Genomic DNA, 20044 nt, shown 5'->3' on the forward strand with positions numbered 1-20044 from the left:
TTATCTTATACGCACTTCTCCTCCTTTAGATGGACACAGCCCTTTGAGAATCAGCTACCTACCGAATGAATCCGAGAGAACCTCATCAGAAAAGTGGAATGAAGAATAAAAGAATAGTATTTAGGAATGCCGAAGTTTCTGGATTAACCGCTCAATTTCCAAACTGGAGCTTGAGGCGAATAATTTCTGTAGAATAATTTTCAGGTGTTTTCGAATTCTGGTGTAAATTTGTTTTGTTGTTAAAATCATTCTGTTAGAATTGTTCAGGTTACTCGTATTGAAAAAGCCAATCAGTTTCCACCAGAATTTAACAATTTTATTTAATTCAATCACCAAAAACTTTACATCTTTCTTTTAAAAAGTTTTACGCCAAACTTTTGTGCCCTCCAGATTTGAATTTGTGTCTTCTATCACGTTTATCGCGGGTAAGCCAATTTTAAATTTAACATCCTGCTCCTATCAACTCGCGCTAGGTGATTATAGCGAGATCTGACACAATCATCGACCAACCAGAGTGCCGCATTTCCAGAATTATCGGAGCAAATTATACGTAATGGTAATATGACTGGAATGGACGACCGCGCAGTGGGAGTTCGATTTGTTATGACGAGTATAATAACAGACCAAATAGGACGACAGAAAATCCTATCACCAACGAATCATAAAAAATTACAATTTCCAAGAAAAGATTACTAGCCAAGTTATGAAAGAAAGGGAAAATTTCCATTAAAATACTGACAGAGGAGGCGTGAATTTTACTGTTTCTATGGTAATCGAAACCAAGGTTGTGATTGGTTAATTTAAACTACAAATTTCAATGTGATTGAGTTATTGAGCTGTTTGATAACAAACTGTCCGATGACAACTTGGCAAGTGAATTAGTGGAGAATGTGAGTTTTTTTTTATAAAAGTTAGCATTTGTAATCCGATGAATTTTTAAAGCTAGGTTGTTGTTGTTTTTTTCTTAGCAATTAAGGCTCTCAGAAAGGAATTATGCAACTCCTGCATAGACACCAGTTATTTGAATTGCACCGGAATATTTGAATTAGAAGAAATAAAAGAAAAAGACAAATTCTCACTTGCGCATAGATATCACCTATTTGTCTCGAGTATTTATAAAAAAATCATTTTCATTTGGTGTTCAGTAGATAAAGCTTCCGGAGAAAATCTTGCCCTATGTAAGTTCTATTGAGCCGGTATGAACACGCACGCCCATGCGTAAATAGGATGACGTGAGCAATTTTTGGTCACTGTCGCTTTGTGATAAAAGAATTCGCTCATGCTTTTAGTTGTGCGTATATCGAGTTATGAATGCACTTGGGAAGTTTGGAGAGCACTCAAAAAGCTAGAGTTGCTCTCTGCTGCGCCTAGATATACTCTTACGTATTTTTCTTACTCTCCAAACTTCCCGCGTACACCCATAACTCGATATACGCACGCTAAGCATGAACAAATTCTTAAACAACCTTTTAGAGCTCAGCGTAAGTGTACTGGATAGAAACAATAAGCTTACCCTGGGTTCTCTTCGTAGGGCAGTCAAGTCATCCTTCCCACAGAAAAAAATTTGAACAGCGAAGATAGCTGCTTAAATAACTAAAAAAAACCTTATGTTACAGGGTAATTCCAACTGCATAATGAACGATTCGAACAAAGGGAGCGAAAAACCTATAGACAGTACGGCTAGAGCTAAATTTTTAGAGGAACATCCATCATTGAAATCAAGATTAAAACCCAACCACAGCATATTCAGGTTCATTCCTCGTTACTGGGCCGGATCCGTCGATGAAAACAAAGTGAGGGCATAATATTCTCTTCGTTTCAAAACAATCGTCTGATCAACTTAGCGAATGCAAAATAATGCCAAATATTTATTCGGACCCCTCAACGATCCCCCAACTCGTTTTCTTTCTTTCCTAAGTATTATTCATGAAAATAATTGAAGAAACATTCAATAATTTCTTTTCTATAGCAATGCCCCCATTAGGAGAATTTAAAAGAGTGAAACGCAGACAAAAAATATGCCAGAGAACGTTTTTTTTTTTCATATTTTTTTTTACATGATAGCTTCGCACTGAGTTTCCAGTGTAATCTACAGCAACAGCTTTACATACAGTTGAACTTCAATCAACTAAACATCAAATAAGTAAATCTGAATTGAACAAGAACAATCTCCCATAACATAATTTGAGTGAAAATTAAAAAGCTGGTTACAGAGCGCAATCACAAAACATGAAAAAAATCTGCATTTCGAATGCCATACAAATATATGTCAAAAAGACTTAAGCCTTCGAATCACTGATTACTTTTATATCATGTAAGAGTTTCATGATACATGCTTTGTTATTCTGTTTAGATATAATCTAACTGACAGCAAGAACACTATACTTCTACAAACCCAAATACTTTTATTTATTTAACGAATTGTAATATTTTTACTCAGGAGCGACTCCTATAGACGACACAGTAATTATCCTTGATTAACTTACTTAAGCCGACGACAACCTTTAATTTGACTCGCCACTGACGCAAACTCGCATTTAAACTCCTTGAAATAAACAATCCTCCACAGTAGCTCTCGCTCTGTCGGTGTAACTTTCCAAACAGTCGGTCGATCCCGACAACGACAACGACAACAACAACATCACGACAACAACACCTATTACTACTCAATTGAGTCCACATATACATTACCAAAGTAATCTACAACATAGCGGAAGCTTACAGCATAACTATTTGGTAGTATTACATTAAAAATACGTGACCAAATAGAGTGTTCTAGAATGCTTCGTGGCATGACAGTCTGAAAGTACGTGTATGCATATGCATGTCAACATGACTAGGTATTCTAGATATAACTATCTCTAACAATTCTAAAGAAATGAGATGGTCAACTCAACTTCTCCCCGTATCTAATCTATACCTTTTGTTATCATTGGTGTGCTCAATGACTCGTGTTTGTCTGTTCTACAGCAATGTGATGGTCACGTGACCACGACCCGCGGAATTGTAACAACATTCATTCCGCTGATTGTTTCCAACATTGAAGGATCCACCACCACCCCCACAGGAATCATTCTTGTTGCTCCCACTGCCTCCACCAGAGTACCCTCCTCCTCCTCCCCCTGCCCCACCCTTTAAATTTCCACCAGAAGCCCCACCTCCTCCACCAAATCCACCGTCAGTAACGTTGAATCTGCCTCTCCCACCCACCCCTCCCTGAAGAAATCCCATACCACCTTCTCCACCTTTTCCACTTCTTCCACTGGAATAAAACCCACCACCACCACCACCTGAAATGAGGTATGTTTATATTTATCATAGCATATATAAGAAAAAAACGACTGAGAAGTTACACGATAAGATATTTAGGAGTTTTCATTCATTCCCTCAATGGGAAATATTTCTCCTCTATGGCAAAAAGCCTGACCAAAACCTTTATTAAAAGAGATTATTAGACCTGCATCCTTTAGTAAGACTCTCATCTCTATATTCATTCATTTTTTGCTAACAAATTTTTAAGCGACCTTATTCCTTAAATGGTCCTCCCTACTTAGGCGTTCTTACCTGAAAATCCACTCGGGGTAGTCTTTGCACCATTTCCATCTCTACCTCCTTTCCTTGACTTGCGCCCAGGATTCCCAGCTGTGTCTCTGTTGGCGTCACATTCTGCGTATCTGGAATGAACCGTATGTACGCCCCCTCCACCTCCAGCAACTATCAAAGGTGTATCAGCTCCTCTTACAATAAATGTACCTCCACCACCTCCAGATGAATGTTTCAGCTTATTTATGCCTCCCGCTTGACCAACAAGTATCTGAATGACTTCGCCCACGTTCAAGCGGAATGTTCCAATCATTCTTGCTCCCCTTCCCCGGTACTGAGAGCTGTTTGGGTGTGAATCGTACCCTCCTGTTGCTCCTACTGCTTCTATTCTGTACTCACCAGTATACGGTACAGTCCACTGTTGAATACCACTAGACAGTTTAACTTGTCCGTCATGATCCTGATCTAAGTAGTGACTGCCCAGCGTTGTTGGACCATATCTTCCAGTGGTATTGAGATTTGTAAAAACAGCTTTGAATGCTGAGGACGTTTTGTACGACAATTATTTTTAAAAAAATTTTTTTTCAAACCGGCATAGGCATAACCAATTTCATGTTTTCCTTGTGTTTGTTTGCTAGTTTGTTTGTTTACAAGCGACCAGCGTAACGCAGAAACATGGAACTACAGATCTCTAGTTGTAAGTATTTTGGAAAAGAAAATCGACTAGAACTCTTGTGACTAAGAGGACCCACGAAAACACTGTTATTTATTCTAAGCCCTTTTTTTTCCTGAAGAGAAACAGGCTCGCTATGGGGGAGAGATTTCGGTTTAGTCTCCATACACAAATAAATGAATTGGTTTTTTTTCATACCAATCTCTGGAAACGGGCGTTTGTACTATATTTTTCAAGGAAGATACGTATGTATAAAACTTTGTACTAGTGTCTTTACGTGATGCATACATGATGATAAAGTACTCGTCTATGATCACTACAGCTCATAGTTTTAAACTAACTTTTTACCTGAATTTATCTGTATCTGGCTAAAGATTGGTATCGTGCGGCGTTTTTCAGGAAAAGAAGGAGGCATATCTGTCATACTTACTGCAATTGAATCCCGTTTTGCACTTGCAACTGTAAGACCCGTCAATATTATTGCAACTTGCATTATAGTGGCATCGATGGACGTTACTCGTACACTCGTCTACATCTACAAAGTTTGAAAATAAAAGTGAGAAAAGTTTTAAAATTGGACAAGTAAACTTTCTTCTCCCTCTCGTGTACAACCTAAGGTAAATGATCCACCGAACTTGCGATTAATTTTTTTTTTTGAAAAGTTATGTTCTTTTCCAAAATGAGCAGCCGATCTCGGTGTCAACATTTTTTTTTCAACCATTACCTGTGCAATTTCGGCCGTCCCCCTGATAACCTTCTTTACAGCCGCAACAATAAGATCCTTCGATATTATTAGAAAAAGCTTTGGCAGGGCAGTCATGAGTATTTTCTGTACACTAACTTTTGTCGAAACGAAAAAAGTAAATTTATACTAATGAGAGCCTGTCCTGCTGCATGAAAAATCGTTAGAAGAGAAAAACAAAATATCAGTGAAACCTTTTTCACAGTTTTCTCCAGTGTAACTCTCTGGACATAGGCAGATGTATCTCTTGTCTGTAAATCCGTTGAGGCAGGTCGCATTATGAAGACAAGGGTTACTGCGACATGGATTCTAAAAGTAGACATGACGTTTATAAACATTTCATAAATTAAGAAGGTAAATATTACTTGACGATTGATATCCAAGCCGATTCTAGATGATTGTGTTCAAGAAAAGTTACCTCAGTTGTCCAATGAATAAAACCTTTTCGTGTTTCATTATCTTCACGATGTTGGATGTGGTCAGAATCACTCAATTGGCAGAGCCTGAAGCCTGTCTCGTTTGGTGGGCCGATGTTCACAGACACACAGGTGCTTTCCATCAGGCACTCAAATCTGCAGTCACCATTGAGCTCCGTGCCCATTAGCAGATACATTTCTTTGAAAACGTAACGTTGAGGAGCATATCCTTCCTCTGGTTTCTTAAATCGAAGGCTACGGCAACCAAAATCTGCAAATAATTGGATCTTTAAGGAGAAGTGTTATCGGTATTATAATGACCCTGGGAGGGGTTTGCTAACTTGTGACTCTTGGAATAATCCATTTTACTCCCAAACACACCCATAAGTTGCAAAAAGGTTAACATCAGTAAGCAGAGATTGTAGATGTACCATAAAGAGACTTCATACCAGTAAAAAAAAAACTGACCACGACTTAGTTTATTTTCAAAAGATACATGAAAATGTCTTCACCAACAACTGAAAACAAACTTTAAAGATGAAAATGTTAATTATCGCTGGGATCCCCTTGACAATCTCTTGCACCAAAGTAGTTAGGGACATCGAAGCGGTCCCCATCAAACCTGTTAACAGCTGAAAGATAACTTAATTAATTTTTGTTAAAAGATCTGAGGTAATCTACTCTTTGATTGTCAAATTGTTTAAAATAGGTTGCTTTTACCATTTATTTTCACCGTTCGCTTGTCTTTCAGTTGAATGTAATATCTAACACCTGTTAATTTTGCACTACATGAGGGCTTTTCTCCTATGTCCAGTCCGGCAAAGATTTCGTGCTCTGTAAGTTACTATGTACCTGTTTGAAAACCTAGACTGACGTTTACGCGTTATGTATCAAATGTTAAAACAATATCTTCACTTGACTTAAAAAAACCGTATTTTTTGTCCTTTTGTTTTGTTTGTTTGTTTTATGTTTGTTTTTTGTTTTTTTCATACATGATATCACCTGTCTTCGCCCCACTGATCAAACAAACACTTGAAAACGTCTACATGTGTAAAGTAAGTTTGTTTTCTCTTTCCTGCAAAGTATAGCTTCAAACACCAACGTGATTGCGATTTATCTACAAGAATAGCAGGCTAAAATGAAACACTGAGCTCCGACAAGTAATAACTGAGCTCTATGTGGCTGTTTTCCTTGTACGAAAGACCAAGAACTCCTCTTTATGCAGATTTGTCTGCCCTTCAAAATAAATTTCATGACTAAAGCAAGTTTGTTTTCTCTGCCTGCAAAGTACAGCTTTTAACACCAACATGATTGCAATTTATCTACCAGAATAGCAGGCTAAGATGAAACACTAAGCTCCGACAAGTAATAACTGAGCTCCATGCAGCTGTTTGCCTTGCACCAAGGACTCACCTTCATGTAGATTTTTCTGCCCTTCAAAGTAAATCTCATACAAGCCTCGCACATCAGGGTATTTATCGAATGTTGGTAAAAAATTTATCTCAAGCATGTAGATTAAGTCTTCTTTCGCTTTGCTTTTGCCGCGTAACAAATTTGACTTGAATTTTGACTTGCGTATTCTTTGACATAATTCCACCTTTGGTGGCGAAGTTATGACGTCAATTTGAAGTTTTGAGAAGCTCGTTTGGAATTGTGATAAGGTAAGCTTACAGAGAGGGTATTTACAGTTTTTTTACAAGCTAAGGAAAAATCCAAAATTAAAGTTGATCTTAAGTGAAAGAGGAACATAAGCAACCTTAACTCTGAAAACGTCCACATTTCTAATTCAGTCTCACCAAAGCTTTATAGGTGGAGTATCATCTATTTTTTTGAAAGGTCAAGTTAGTAATTATGCTCGATATCAAACATCAAATCAGAGGTCAAATATACATTGTACGCGGAGTAAAAGATTTATCCTGATAAGGTGGAGGAAGACGTGTTTGGTCTTTACAGTAATATATCGACTGCCTTATTTCGCATAAATGGTTGACATCTGTTACGAACAAAAGTCAGTTGAGTAGGGAAATACGACAACATAGATCGAAAGACTTACCCTGTTTTCCGTCAGTAGGGAATTGCAGCCAGCCTTCCCACAAAACAAATATGAGTAGTGAAGAATAAGCCGCTAAAAATAGCATCTCCAATCTAAAAAAAAACGTTACTGACAAAGAGGTTTTCGAGTCTATCGTTCACAATCAAGCAGCCACACTCTTACTGTGATGATTACGTAATGTCTTTGATGGATTCAGCGCAAGCAGATTTCATAACTGATCGACAATTGTCCATTGTCTTTACCTCTGGGGTTGACTTAGAGGTAATTTCAATGTTTGTTTTTTTTCTTACTTCACCGGAAATTGAAATAGATTCGCAACTTTTTCTTGTCATTTTTAACAATTAAATTTTTAGTCGCATTTGCTTAACCCCTTTTGACAACCTAGACACTCAGCAATCCATCATAGTTAAAAAAAAAAAAACCTCTCTCTAAAGTGAACACAAATAAATGAATTCAATTGTCGTTGACACAAGAGTGGCAACAATTACGAGCACTTTTATTTTTTTAATTAAAAAACTACTTCATTTGAATGTGGGCAGAAAAAAAAACATTTATCTTGAAATCATTTTCTCTAGAGAGGTAATCCCTGTTTCTAATTCTAAATTCGACTTTTTAACTTTTTAACCACGACATAGATTTTAAAATTATAAGCTATACAACCTGCATGAAGCATAGGCTAATCACGACGGGTATGGGTCACAAATACATACTGAGTTACATTGAGCTAAAAAATATACAATTACCATTCAGGTACAAGTTTCAAGTAAAATTAACTAATTCATGACCAGGCACAACAAGCAGAGCAAATGATAACAAGAATTAGCGTTGAAAAGAAATTTGGGCATTCAGAGAGGAGGCTATGATAACTAATGTTGTAAGCGAAGGTATGAAAACAGCTTTAAAGTACACTAATTCAAAATTTGAGAATAGGCTTTAACATGATAATCTCAGAAGACGTCAGGCTAAAAGCTATTCTTCTGTCGCTTCTTAAAACTGAACAAAAGTGTCACAGCACATAAGGGCTGTCTGTTTGACGGTTTGTTTAATATGTAAGTATCCTCGAAAAACATGATAACTAATGGTCAGCAGTAACGAATAATAATCATCAGAATAATGATGATTATGATAATGTTGAAAAGTGGAAGAAAAGCTAGTGTACATAAATTGTTCAAAGTTTTCAGTCTTTCCATAACAATCTCCTTCCTCACTAGATAAATGGTTGTACGACGTGGGTTTTTTTGCCAAATATAAACTTTTTCATTTCTTTCTGTCTAAAGCAGTAAATCAAAGGATTAACAAACGAATTTAACAGGCCAAATGTTTGCCACACTTGGTCGCTGATGGGACATTTAACATAAAGGCCTGCATTCATAACGATCAGACAGAAACCAAGTGGGAGAAGGCAGACAACAACAGCACCAACTACAAACATAGTAGTTTTAAGGGCCCTGTTCTCTGTGGAAGATCTTTCTACTTCTTCTGCAGGCAGTTGCTCTGCTTTTATCTTCTTTTGGTGGCGGCGGGTTTCGTGATACAAAATCAAATAAGCAGAGGTAACGAAAACGATACATGAATTAGTGGCAAGGCCTGTCATGGGAAGCAACACATAATACATTTTTAATGCGCTAAAAACCCCACCAAGAATTGAAATAATCCAAAATACTGACACTGTTATCTTTATGGTGTTGTGGGTCATAATGTTCGAGTAGTGCATCGTAAACTTGATCGCTACGAGCCTCTCGAAAGTAACTAACATCAGATGAAGATATGAAGCCAGTACCAAGGCAGCCATAACATCGTAATTGAAGCTCGCGACTGCCTGACTGCTGCTGATGCCAAATATTAGGGTTATCCTCCACAAGATGTAGGATGGTTGGCCGAGGAGCCCACTTAGTGCGTCAGTAACCGCTAAGCAGGCCAACAAAATGTTGCTGTTTGTTCGGAGTCGTGGTCTTGTTTTCACGGCCTGTATCACCAGCACGTTGAGAAGAACTGTAAAGGGGCAAGTGATGGTGTTGATGATAATAGAGATGACAGTACTAACCTCCACAGGAACACTTGCAATGTCGCCTTCCCCACTGGTCGAGTTTGAAACGTTTTCAGAAATAGCCCGCGAGAAATTTACCATGTCGAGTTTGAAGCCTAAAGTAAGTCAATAAAGATCAACTAATTGATATATATTACTGTTTAGGCTTTGATCTACCTCTAAAAGTAACCTGCAAATTTTGCTAACGGATTTTTAATCTTGCACGAAGACGATTGGTGAAAAGGGCAAAGGAAAGCCGATGTCTCAAGTAATTTAAGCATCTCCAAACAATGACCCCGGACTCCACATTCACAAAACAACAATACAAAAGAAAGCTTCCTTTGAATCGCTTACCGCAGACTAATAAATAGAATTTTCCCAAAGGATTTTTTATCCTGCACAAAAAACCGGTTGGAGAAAAAATAACAGAGGAAAGCTGATGTCTCAAGTAATTGAGCATCTCCAAACAATGACCCCGGACTGCAAATTCACACAACAACACGACACAATAAATAGAATTTTCCTATAGGATACTTAATCTTGCACGAAGACGGTGGGAAAAAAAAACAGAGGACAGCTGATGTATTGAGTGATTTAAGCATCTCCAGACAACGAACCCGGACTCCACATTCACACAGCAACACTACAAAAAAGCCTCTGTTGGATCGCTTACTGCCGACTAATAAATAGAATTATCCTAAAGGATTTTTAATCCTGCACAATGACGGTGAGCGAAAAAGGCCGAGGAAAACTAATGTCTTAAGTAAATCAAGCTTCTCCAAACAATTACCCCGGACTCCGCATTTACAAAACAACACTACAAAAGAAAGCTTCCATAGAATCGCTTACCGAATCGCTTACAGAATCGCAGACTAACAAATTGATTTTTTCTGAAGGATTTTTAATCCTGGGCGATGACGGTGAGCGAAAAAGGCGGAGGATAGCTAATGTCTTAAGTAAGTTAAGCACCTCTAAACCATGACCTCGGATCCCCATTCACACAACAACACCATAAAAAAAGATTTGCAATGAAAAGACAAGTTACTTTAGTTGTTTTGAATCAGATGGATTCCCTCAAGCTCGGCTCAAGAAACAAAATTAGTCTAAAAGTGACTGAAATAAGTTTTGGATTGATGTTTTTCATATTATCACTAAATGATTTTTAGTGAGCCCAAAGTGGTTCCGGTCCTTACAGGCTTGTGGTAGTGGTTGTGATAACTTGAAGTAGCTTGCTCGACTCTTCACATATCTTGCTTTAAATTCAAGAAGTTGAAGCGTCTTTCACCGCTAAATAAATATTCCGTGATTATAAAGTTTGACAATTGTCATTTCTCGACTAAGATTTCCATTCAAGGAAAAATATCCATTGATACAACCTGAATCAAAAGTTTTTCTTTTATATGCAAATCTGAGATCGATGACACGTTACAAACTGGACAACCATGAAATATTTATTTATCAGTGGAAAGCGCAAATTTTCTTGAAGTTAGAACATGATTTATAAAAAGTGAGTGAGCTATTTAGAGTTATTGCGAATATTAAAAAAGGCTTTTCCGAGGACTGAAAACATTTAAGGTCCGAAAAAACATATTGGGTGATAAAATGAAATTATTAATCAAAAATTTATTTCACTCAGTTCCGCATTAATTTTGATTCCTGAAAAAGAATCAAAAGATAATTCTGTTTTCTATTCAAATCTTAGCCTTCGAACGGCAAGTAATTCGCTTTAGAACCAAGAAATATTTATTTAGCATTGGAAGGCACAAAACATGAAATGTTACAACATGATGTGTGGAAGCACCAGCGAGCTGTTTCAAATTATCGCGACCTCTAAAAATGGCCGCGACCATTTAGGACCCTCAAATCACATTTTAGTGATGTGGGAATAATATTGATCCATAAACGATTTCAGTCACTTAAATTATTTGCATGAGGCTTTTTCATGGTCACTTTAATTATTCGAGAATTTATATCTTCCTATCTTGACGCATCAACCACGATTTTCATTACAAACATTAATTATTTGGCATCTTCCTCATCTTTGGTGTCACAGTTAATAATTTGCGTGGTGACAATATGCAAAATACAACTTCTTTACCTCATTTGACGCCATTTGAATCAGCTAAACAAGTGTAGAGAAGCCGGAAAATATAGATGCATGTTAAGAAGCGCACACAAAAAAAATTATGGACACTTTTGCTAATGATCCAAACGAACATGACATCAAGGGAATGATATTTCTCTTGAAACGGGGCCTCTCGGTCTTTGGTCTTTTTTTTGTTTTTTACAACTGAAAACACATCGTAATATAAAGCCTGGTGTTTATATGCGGGGCAAATCCCAGACGATCAGTGACCTCAATTTTTCCCGATCGTCCCAGATTTTGCCGACATAATCCAACAAAAATACGAAATTATAGATTTCCCCGACTGTTTGGGATGATCGGCGAAAAATAGGCATCACTTGTATTATCCTGACTCTCCCAAATTTCTGAAATATCGGCGATCATTCACGATATTATAAAACCTCAATTTCCCAGTCGGAGACGTCGCCGATACTTTTAGCTCGCTACCTTTCTCTGGTTGCTTAACCCCGGTAACCCCAAGTCACAAATAACAAAAAAATGGCGTGCGGAAGAATCTGGGACAAACCTTGCTAGACGTCTGTCGATCTCTCGCTATATCGGCAGAATCTGGACGGTCGGTAATAAGAGAAGTCGCCGATCGTCTGGGATTTTCCTGACGTCAGTAAACGAGGCGAAATAATTTATAAAAATAACTTAGTTTCTTAGGTACGCTCCAAATTTTCCGAGTGCTTCATATCTTCTTGAATTCACGGCTGATGTGTAATCGGATTGTTTTATAATATTACCTACGCACTTATTTAAATTGCGGTTTTTTTTCTCAATTTAAAACTGCCGAAGAGACCAGCGCGCTATATTTCTATGAAAATCGTCTTTTGACCAAAAAAAGCTCTATTGAAATGAACAGATTTAAAATAAATGAAAGAGAAGTGAGAGTCTTAATCAAAAGGTGCACAGACAGTCAAAATTTAAAATAAAATCGCAGACCCACTCGGCGATAAAATTGCTTATTCAATTTGCACAATGTTGTAGGGTTTACGAAATATAAACCGCGAGCCCAATGAGATCTATACGTTTAAAGCAAGGCGACAGCGACAAAGAAAATTAAATTTTGAAACAAAAGCTTTTTTAAAAGTTGCTCGCGTATAGGCGACCCAGGTAAGAGACTCACCATGTGTTAATCGTTGTTTACGAGACTACACGCACAGAAAATTACGCTGCGTTTCAGTGGAACATTCTGAAAGCTGTCGGATTTATATTAAATTCTTCTGTTTTAAAACATTTAAAGGACATATCAACACTTAAAAATGATATTTACCGAGCCAAAGAATGATCCGAAAGTGACGAAGATCGAATTTAGTCAGGAAATTCAGTTTTCATTTTCCAGACATAATTCGATTCCTATCGCGTTTGGGAATCGTAGCATTATTCCCCGATAAGCTTTTTTTTGTCCCTTCTAAGGCTTAAATATCCATTGATTTCTAAATCGAATATCCTGCCATAAATCTACCGTAATTTTGAGTTCCTACAGGTATATCTCATTCGGGATGTAACAGAAAAACAATCAGGATGGAAATTTTAACAACAGCAAATCCAAGTCAGCCAAGAGCATTAAACTTCACTGAATACCTTTTTAAACTATAAACTAATACCCTCTACTCGAGGCTTCGGTCGCCTAAATGTACTTTACAGTGACCAAATCTAGTTGATACTTCCAACACGAGTTTCGGATTACACTCACCTCTCTTGATCAAAAATATAACTATCATAGAAAACAATAACTAAGGAGTTTGGTTTGTTGAGTGCATTACGCGAAAGAAAGGAGAACACAGACAACTTTCAAGTTTTCAGTCTCCCGTATTTTAAACGATCAAACAGAAATCAAACGGGAGACGGCAGACAACAACAGCAGCAACTACAAACATAGGGGTCATTAACACCCTGCTTTCTTTGGAACATCTTTCTTCCTCTTGTCGAGGCAGTTGCTCTGCTTTTATCTTCTTTTGGTGGCGACTTGTTTCGAGATACAAAATCACATAATCAGAGGCAACGAAAACGATACGAGTTTTTTTAAGCGGCGCTGAAAACCCCACCAAGGATGGAACTGATCCAAAATACTGACACTGCCATCTTCATGGTGTTGTCATTTATCAGATTCCAATGTTCCATCAATACTCCTTCTACATTTTTAACAATCGGCCCTTTCTGAAAGTAATTTTGACAAAACCTCTGATCATCTCTTGCAAAAAAGAAAAATCTCTTAAAGACATACTTTTGAGGGCAAAAATTTAATTTGAAGGCAATAATGCGACGCCACCACAAAAACCTCATAAGGAGCCGTGCCGGCCTGTCTTTACCTTTATTAGCATATGACAAAATTACTATTGCGTGAAAAGTGTTTTGAGCATCACCGTTCAAAAGTTATCTCCTTCAACTCCACTGATAGATATCCAATTTTTTTTTGCATATATGATAAATTAAAGCCTAACATAATATACACAAATACAACTAGTTACTTTACGACTCCTATTTGATCGAAAATTTTTCAATTTGTTGCGGAAACATTTTCCTAGAGAACTTCTCGTGGTGAGTTTTACTTTGGTTCGCGATCAAAAAACCTTCAAAAAAAGACAACTATTTTCTAGGATAGTGCTTCAGAAAAATGCAATAAACCAAAGCAGACGAATTCTTTAATTAATTTGACTGTAACAACATCTTTACCCTTTAGACTTAAATGATCATCAACGAAAGGAGATCTTGATTGTTAATAAAAACTCCTCTTGTCGTCTCCTTGGGAAATATAGAGAGAACGGTTTGGAGAATATGCATACTGATGTCAGGGTGTGAATGGTTAAAATAACAAAACAGGAACATGTTGAACAGAGATATCGAGACTGTTTCCCTGTTCAGTTATGATTTTTGTATCATTTTAATAAGATCAAAGAATTGAAAGTTTCAGATAATTTGTTGATCGCTAGGAAAGGGCAAAGACAAAAAAAAATGGCCGACCTGTAAAAGCGCTTTTGAAAAAGTTTGCCCAGTTCGTAACTAAAAATGGTAATGGTCGTAAACTTTTTCTCTCATGGCTGTAATCTTGACTATTTAATACATTGTCGAGAAGAAAGGAATTGAGAATTAAGAAAATTATCATAAAGGAAATATTATCTTGACGGATCACTACATTTTCAAGAATATCCAATTAAGAAATGTTCGGTCGTCAGTTAGGAAAAATAGTTTTCAGATCTTAATTAAGAGTGAAAAAGTTAAAAATTTCTTTATCAAGCCAATAACGATGCTTTGTCTCTGAAGTCACATGCAGGTTCTATTTTTAAGTCTGTTTTTGCCTTTCATTTGGCTCAACCAGCAGTTTTCAGCTCGGCGCAGGTACCAGGCGAAAGTGGTGCCCTATTGTGCCATATGCGTTCAGTGAGAGACTGCGCATGACCGTGTGAACCGACTGTACAATCAACCACGCGACGAATTTTATTGAAAAAACCCTTTCATCCTTTTTTCTTAGCTTCTTCGAACAAAAAGCACACGGATCAAGGCAATGGAAGGCCTATGGCCGTTAACCTCACGTCCGACACAAAGCGATTAATCTGCCTGGCGATTTTATTGGGAATCTATCTTCTCTCCGGTGCTGTAGTCTTTCAAGTATTAGAGAACGAAAATGACAAACTGGAGATACAAGAATTGAATTCTATGAAGAAGTTCTTCCTTGAGAAGCATAACATGACACCAGATGATTTCGACTTTTTGGTGGAGAAGGTTGAAAATGCCGTGAAACACCGTTGTGGCGGCGACCCTGACCAGTGGTGTACGTCCCGATGGACATACTACGCTTCATTGTATTTTACATGGAGTGTTGTCACGACTGTCGGTAAGGTCTTTTTGCCTTTTATAATTTTCGCTCAAAAACTTGACCTTTAAAATTATAATACAATATTTAATTTTTAGACCTTTCGAGAGCATTAGCTCTCTTTATATTGTTGCTGTTGACTCCTAAATTCAACCGCCATAATTTTCTAGAGGAGAGGATTTTGAGTGGGATCACGTGGCCTTTAGCGGAATCTTAGCGGTAAACAGTGGTGGCGAAAAGAGAATAAAGGGGGGGGGGGTAAATAGACGATTGACTGCCGATTACCAGGGGGAGGGGATCATAAAAATACTAAAGAACCTTCAGGGGATCAGGTAAATTTTATTTTGTCACAACCAAAGTTCACCACACATCCCCCCCCCCCCCCCCACCCCAGCCTCCCAAGCGACCAGTCCCGTGGCTCACGTTCCTTTTTTTTACTCCTATGGAGATAAATTCAACAGCTATTATTGATTCATAATTTTTTTATATTTTCATAGTCTGTTTGAATTTCATTATAAAGTATAAATTTTTCTTTTCAAGTTCTCATTGCTTATCTTTGATTTAAAGGTTAGCTGGAAGAGCATGATCTGTTCTTTTTTTTTCCTTCGCGTATGTGTTTGTTCTGTGATTTCATCGCAACTGAACCCCTGTTAGCGTCCTCTCTTTGGAAAATGGTCGGGAAGGCAGTTAAAGTAATGAAAAAGGAGATACTTTTCTAAAGAAACTGTGGTGATGCGTTGGTGGGAGAGTATAAAACGATAATTAGTTTCTATTAACTGAGTTGATAACGTAAATTGGCCATCGTGAAGAGTTTCTTCGCTAGCATATCGAGCATTAGCCCTTCTTTAGAACGAATAGAGGAATTGTGGGTTGATGTGTATTTATTTTCAACCTTTTAACCTAATGAAAACCCGGCTTGCTTTTTAAGCAAGAGCGTAGATCATCTTAAGCGTAAGGTATGCATATTACTTAAGAAACAATTTTTGTTGAGACTACGGCCAATTTCTTTAAAACAAAGCTTGCTAAAATTAACCTCAAGTTCTAACCTGACCCATTTCCTTTCTCTTACTATTCAACAGGCTATGGTCACTTAGCTCCCAGTACAGTTGGCGGTCGTGTTTTCTGTATGGTTTTTGCTTTATTTGGAATTCCTTTAAATCTAATGGTGTTACGTCACATTGGAGACCGCGTCAATCAACTGATAAGTTATATTCACTTCTTAGTAGAAACAAAATTGCTCAACCGGGAATCACAACCAGTTGTCACAAAAACTCTTATGTGGACGCTGCTAGCTCTCCTGATGATGCTTTTTGTTGGAGCGTTTCTTTATCTGCAGGAAGAACAATGGAACTTTCTAGAAGGAGTGTATTTCTGTTTCATCACGTTCTCGACTATCGGATTTGGGGATCTGGTGCCTAATGGAGGTAAGGAGGAGCTCAGAATAAATAGGCTTAAAAAATTGGAAAGTTGTCCTCAAATGCGTTAAATACAGAATAATAAGTGGGCGTGCTTAGGTATGGAAATTTCTCTTCGAGTGTTCAACTCAATATCTACTAGCAGCCATATATTATTTTTTTTTTATAACATAGCACGCGTGCTCGCCCTATATGAGTCTTATTGAGCCGCTGTGAACAAAATCTTTATTTACGCACGCCCGTGCGTGAATAAGATGCCGTGAGCATTTTTTTTTTTAACCTGGCTTTAGAGTTTCCGTCTTGTTAAGCTGCAGTTTATCTGCTTTTCTAAATATGGAAGAAACCAGCGAAGAACTGCCCAATTTTTCTATTGGAATTGACCTTTTGGTTCTGATCTAACAGGCAACAAAAATAAAGCCGAAAAAAACTCGGGTCTTTGATTTTTAAAACATTTTTTAGTGACACTTGAGTTCATTTGCCTCTGATTTTCTCCATTTTATACTAAAAGTTTGAGCTTTTCATTCACAGTTATTGGTTAACTGGATCAAATGCTTTCGCTCAAATCAAACTGTAAAATGTGGCGTGTTCTTGACCAGCAAATAGGGACGTTTGTTTAGTCCTTTTTGCGCGTTTAGAGAATTTTGCTCTCTTCCACAATAAAAGGCTTCTTCGCGCAGATCCTTGTTGTCGCTCCGTTATAAAAGAATTTTCTCTTGCTTTTAGCCGTGTGTATATCGAGTTATGGATGCACTTGGGAAGTTTGAAGAGCACCCAAAAAGCTAGAGTTGCTCTCGGCTGCACCTCGAGCTACTCTTACGCATTTTCCGTGCTCTCCAAACCTTCCGCATGCATCCATAACTCGATATACGCACGCTAAGCATAAACATATTCGTAAATTATGTAAACAAGATAGCCCTTTACTGACAAGAGAAGTCGGCTATATTGACCCTTTTACTTCCAGAAGTGATTGAGAAGTAACTTCTCCCTACAACATCCTTACACCATCTAGCAAATAGGTAATGAGGATTCTTAAACTTATCACGCAGAAGTTTTTTTTCTTAATCCAACACCAAACTCTCCGAACTAATTTGGAAGGAAATGTGTAACAGCTAGAGGGGAGAATTAACAATCAGATCTTGGACGTAAAAGGGTCAATATGTAAGAAAAATAGGACTCGCAATACCAGAAGAAATATGCTTTCAATCACTACAAATACAAACAATAGGCGTACCTTTCAATTTACAAATTCCCAATTACTGACCTTTTCCTAACTAAAAGAAAAAATCTTTTCAGGTGCACGGCCAAAATTGGCCTGTGGTAAATCTTCCAGCTGTCGTTTTTTATTCTCAGCCGCGAGAGTACGTAACCTTCGGTTTTTTCTTTTATATGTTGGTTTCTCTCCCCTCAAAGAAAATTGTTTGTGAGTGATACGAATTTTCCAGTGTTTTAGCATCAATAATCCTAGAAAACTTGGATTGAGATTGATGAAGGCTTTGCCATTCATTAACATGACAGAGTAGCGCGAAAGCAGGTGACGTGTCAACAGCTGATTGGCGATATCTAACATACGATTAAAAAAAAACGCATTTTTTCACGTATGTTGTTCCGGCTTTTCTCAAGGCTGAAAATCCTTTTACAACACTGCAGTTTATGTGATAAGTGAGTATAAATTTTCACTATGAACGCAGTCATTTTGAATCTCGCTCCGAAACCAAGCTGCTTTTGATATTTGTCAAACTTCATCTAGCAATCTCTTGAACTTTACTGAACATATCAAGGTTTACTTGACTACATCCTTTCCCTCTTTTTTTTCCTGTTTTTGCATTCATCGAAGCAGCCACTGCCTTCGAAACGTACTTTGTAACTTTGCACATGAGGCCAGGTTACTGATGTTTTCAAAATGGCGTCGTATATTGTCGAATATAATAAAATAAAATGTCTTTAGGTCATTTCTGAAGACAAGTCAACTGTTAGGTCGATTTTTTGAGGTAAAAGACGCAATAACAAGAAAAGCTTTGTGCATACTTTGAAATTGTCGGTTTAATAATCGTATAGTTTCTAGAGTATACTTTTCCTAGAACTGTATGTTGATGTAAAGGAAAAGAACTTTACAATCCCTGACCTTTTAAAGCGACTTACATCCCAAGTAAAGATGACTTGAAATATTTTCCTGAAACTTTCTTAACAATATGGGTCCAACTTATTCTATCTTGATTGTGTACATTCAAAACGTTTGACGTGTTCCTCAGAAGAGAACATGTCAGTCCTTCCAAAATAGCGCAGGAATGCTTTTCAAAATTTTAAATCAAAAGGGCAGCTCTCTTCTCGCTGAATTTGGATTGAATAAGCTTGGTGTAAATTGTGCTTGAACTACGTCGGAAAAATACATCTTCAGTCCTTCAAAATATATGTGCGTGCCTCAGTATGCATGTCAATTCCATTCACAATGAAAACAACTACCAGTACTAATCTTACTAATATATTTTTCTCTTTAGGACAAGCTCCCTCTGATGTTGGAAGCATTATCATGGAACTGCTGCGTGCAACAGTGGTGCTTTTAGGAGTATCTATGTTTTTCTCCATTATTACGTCTGTGTTAACCGCTTCTGAAGAACTGCGTGTCAATTTTCCTGCAGGGAAACATTTGGACGATTTAGGAAAAAAATCTGAAAAGTCACCAGAAAGCGGGGAGATTGAGGTACAGGAAAGATTAAAAGATCAGGAAGAAAAAATCATCATGAACGATGTCGAAAGCGGAAATATTAATGCCGTAAAAGATAAAAATAGCACAACAACGGGTGCTTCTTTGGCAAAATAAAAACCTATCGGCAAATATTTTGGAGCCAATTAATAACAATGGAGCATAGAGTAAAATCGATATTGAAGAGGTTCTAGAGAAGACAACAAAAACTAGATATTTCAATTTTAATAAAGCTTTAAATAATTTACCTGATGATTCTGAGGGTGGCCTTGCTCCGTTCATTTTCAACACAGTTTACTTTCCTCATTTTGTTATTCTCCAGCTACGAGACAGGAAAATAACAATTCACCACATAATGAATATCTCAAAGACATTATTTTGTGCCCGCGCAAACTCACTAATTAACTGAATGATGATTTCGTTTTCTTTTTTGCTTGCCCAAACACAAATTAAGTAATTTTTAGGTTAAATAAAATAAATGTATTTTTTTTTCTAGCCACTCTTCAAAATGATATTCGTAATAAACTTGTATT

At 37.4% G+C, this 20044-nt stretch overlaps 3 protein-coding genes across 3 annotated transcripts; 1 reads left to right on the forward strand and 2 right to left on the reverse strand.

Annotated features, from left to right (window-relative positions):
* Positions 1-2964: 2964 nt before the first annotated feature.
* LOC131772699 (leukocyte tyrosine kinase receptor-like) lies at positions 2965-6884 on the reverse strand. The gene is made up of 5 exons (XM_066166555.1): positions 6788-6884; positions 5377-5645; positions 5153-5267; positions 3565-4083; positions 2965-3290 (listed from the first exon to the last, which is right to left on the reverse strand). Exons 1-5 carry the CDS (start codon positions 6882-6884, stop codon positions 2965-2967), a joined length of 1326 nt encoding a protein of 441 aa, XP_066022652.1.
* A 1750-nt stretch (positions 6885-8634) lies between these two features.
* On the reverse strand, positions 8635-9555 carry LOC131772700 (melanocortin receptor 4-like). Its single transcript, XM_059088661.1, has one exon. The coding sequence runs from the start codon at positions 9553-9555 to the stop codon at positions 8635-8637; it is 921 nt and encodes a 306-aa protein (XP_058944644.1).
* A 5453-nt stretch (positions 9556-15008) lies between these two features.
* LOC131772715 (potassium channel subfamily K member 3) lies at positions 15009-19920 on the forward strand. The gene is made up of 3 exons (XM_059088672.2): positions 15009-15416; positions 16475-16819; positions 19306-19920. Exons 1-3 carry the CDS (start codon positions 15098-15100, stop codon positions 19626-19628), a joined length of 987 nt encoding a protein of 328 aa, XP_058944655.2. The 5' UTR covers positions 15009-15097; the 3' UTR covers positions 19629-19920.
* The last annotated feature ends 124 nt before the right edge of the window (positions 19921-20044 follow it).

The sequence above is a fragment of the Pocillopora verrucosa genome, chromosome 5 (assembly GCF_036669915.1).
Source record: "Pocillopora verrucosa isolate sample1 chromosome 5, ASM3666991v2, whole genome shotgun sequence".
Classification (NCBI taxonomy): Eukaryota; Metazoa; Cnidaria; class Anthozoa; order Scleractinia; family Pocilloporidae; genus Pocillopora; species Pocillopora verrucosa.